Raw genomic sequence first — 1,005 nt, forward strand, 5'->3', positions numbered from 1 at the left:
ATTATTATTATTTTTTTTAAATCTGCCTTTGTACCAATTAAAACATTAAAAATCAATCTGAACTAGACTGAGTCTCTGATCTCTAATGCTGCATTTTTTTAATCCACTTTAAGTTTTTTCTGTGGCGCATTATTATTGCTTTGCTAGCATAAAAGAATATAGAGAACACTTTGACAGATTGTCTTGATATTTTCCTTCACTTCCGAGCTGATAACAGAAATCTGTCTGCTCTCTTCTTTATATTTTGCTTCTCTGCTTGTTTTGCATAAGTAGCGGCACTGGAGCAGTACACACTGTCAGAGCGGTGCTTTCCCTGCTTTTATTTGATTTTATCACGTTGGCGATGGAAGACATTGATTCGTCCCGAAAGATCAGGGGATGTCTTGCTGAGTGTGTATATGAATGCACATCAACATGTTGGCATGCAGAAGTTTATGTTGTGTGTGTGTGTGTGTGTGTGTGTGTGTGTAAACGTTTGTTGTGTCTCCTTGCGTTTCTGCTGTCTAATCTCCAGGTTCAGATGAGTATCAGTATAGGGGTGCAAATTTGATGCAGGTCACTGTCTGTCTACAAAATACAAAACCTTTGTCGCTTCCCACACAACAACATAAATTATTACATGTGTCCAAAAAAAAAAAAAAAAAAATTATTTGTAATTTTTATGGTTGATTTGTTTCCCTCCTCCACTGTTTCAGGTCCAGAGGGAAGAAGCACAGTGTTATTTTGCGGACCCAGCTGACTGTCCGTGTCCACGCCTGCATCGGTGAGTGCTGCATGATGAGCTTCTGCTTTTGTGAGAAAGTCTTTATTTCTCCTGACGCTCTCTCACACACACACACACACACACACACACACACACACACACACACACACACACACACACACACACCTATACTGGTTTTGGTGTACTAGCAGGACACTTTTTTCAAACCAGTTTTTTGCAACACTAAACGGACACCCCTTTCCACTTATGCTAGAAAGACGTAGTAAGTTGTCAAAAATCTT

At 39.5% G+C, this 1,005-nt stretch overlaps 1 protein-coding gene across 5 annotated transcripts in view; it reads left to right on the top strand.

Annotated features, from left to right (window-relative positions):
* Positions 1-1,005, top strand: part of fhod3a (formin homology 2 domain containing 3a) — an 88,385-nt gene that overhangs the window by 12,783 nt on the left and 74,597 nt on the right. For all 5 annotated transcript variants that reach the window (XM_008421498.2, XM_008421499.2, XM_008421500.2 and 2 more), the window contains exon 3: positions 696-763. In XM_008421498.2, coding sequence (XP_008419720.1) covers positions 696-763 — 68 coding nt within the window. The remainder of the gene's footprint in view (positions 1-695; positions 764-1,005) is intronic.

The sequence above is a fragment of the Poecilia reticulata genome, linkage group LG11 (genome assembly GCF_000633615.1).
Source record: "Poecilia reticulata strain Guanapo linkage group LG11, Guppy_female_1.0+MT, whole genome shotgun sequence".
Classification (NCBI taxonomy): Eukaryota; Metazoa; Chordata; class Actinopteri; order Cyprinodontiformes; family Poeciliidae; genus Poecilia; species Poecilia reticulata.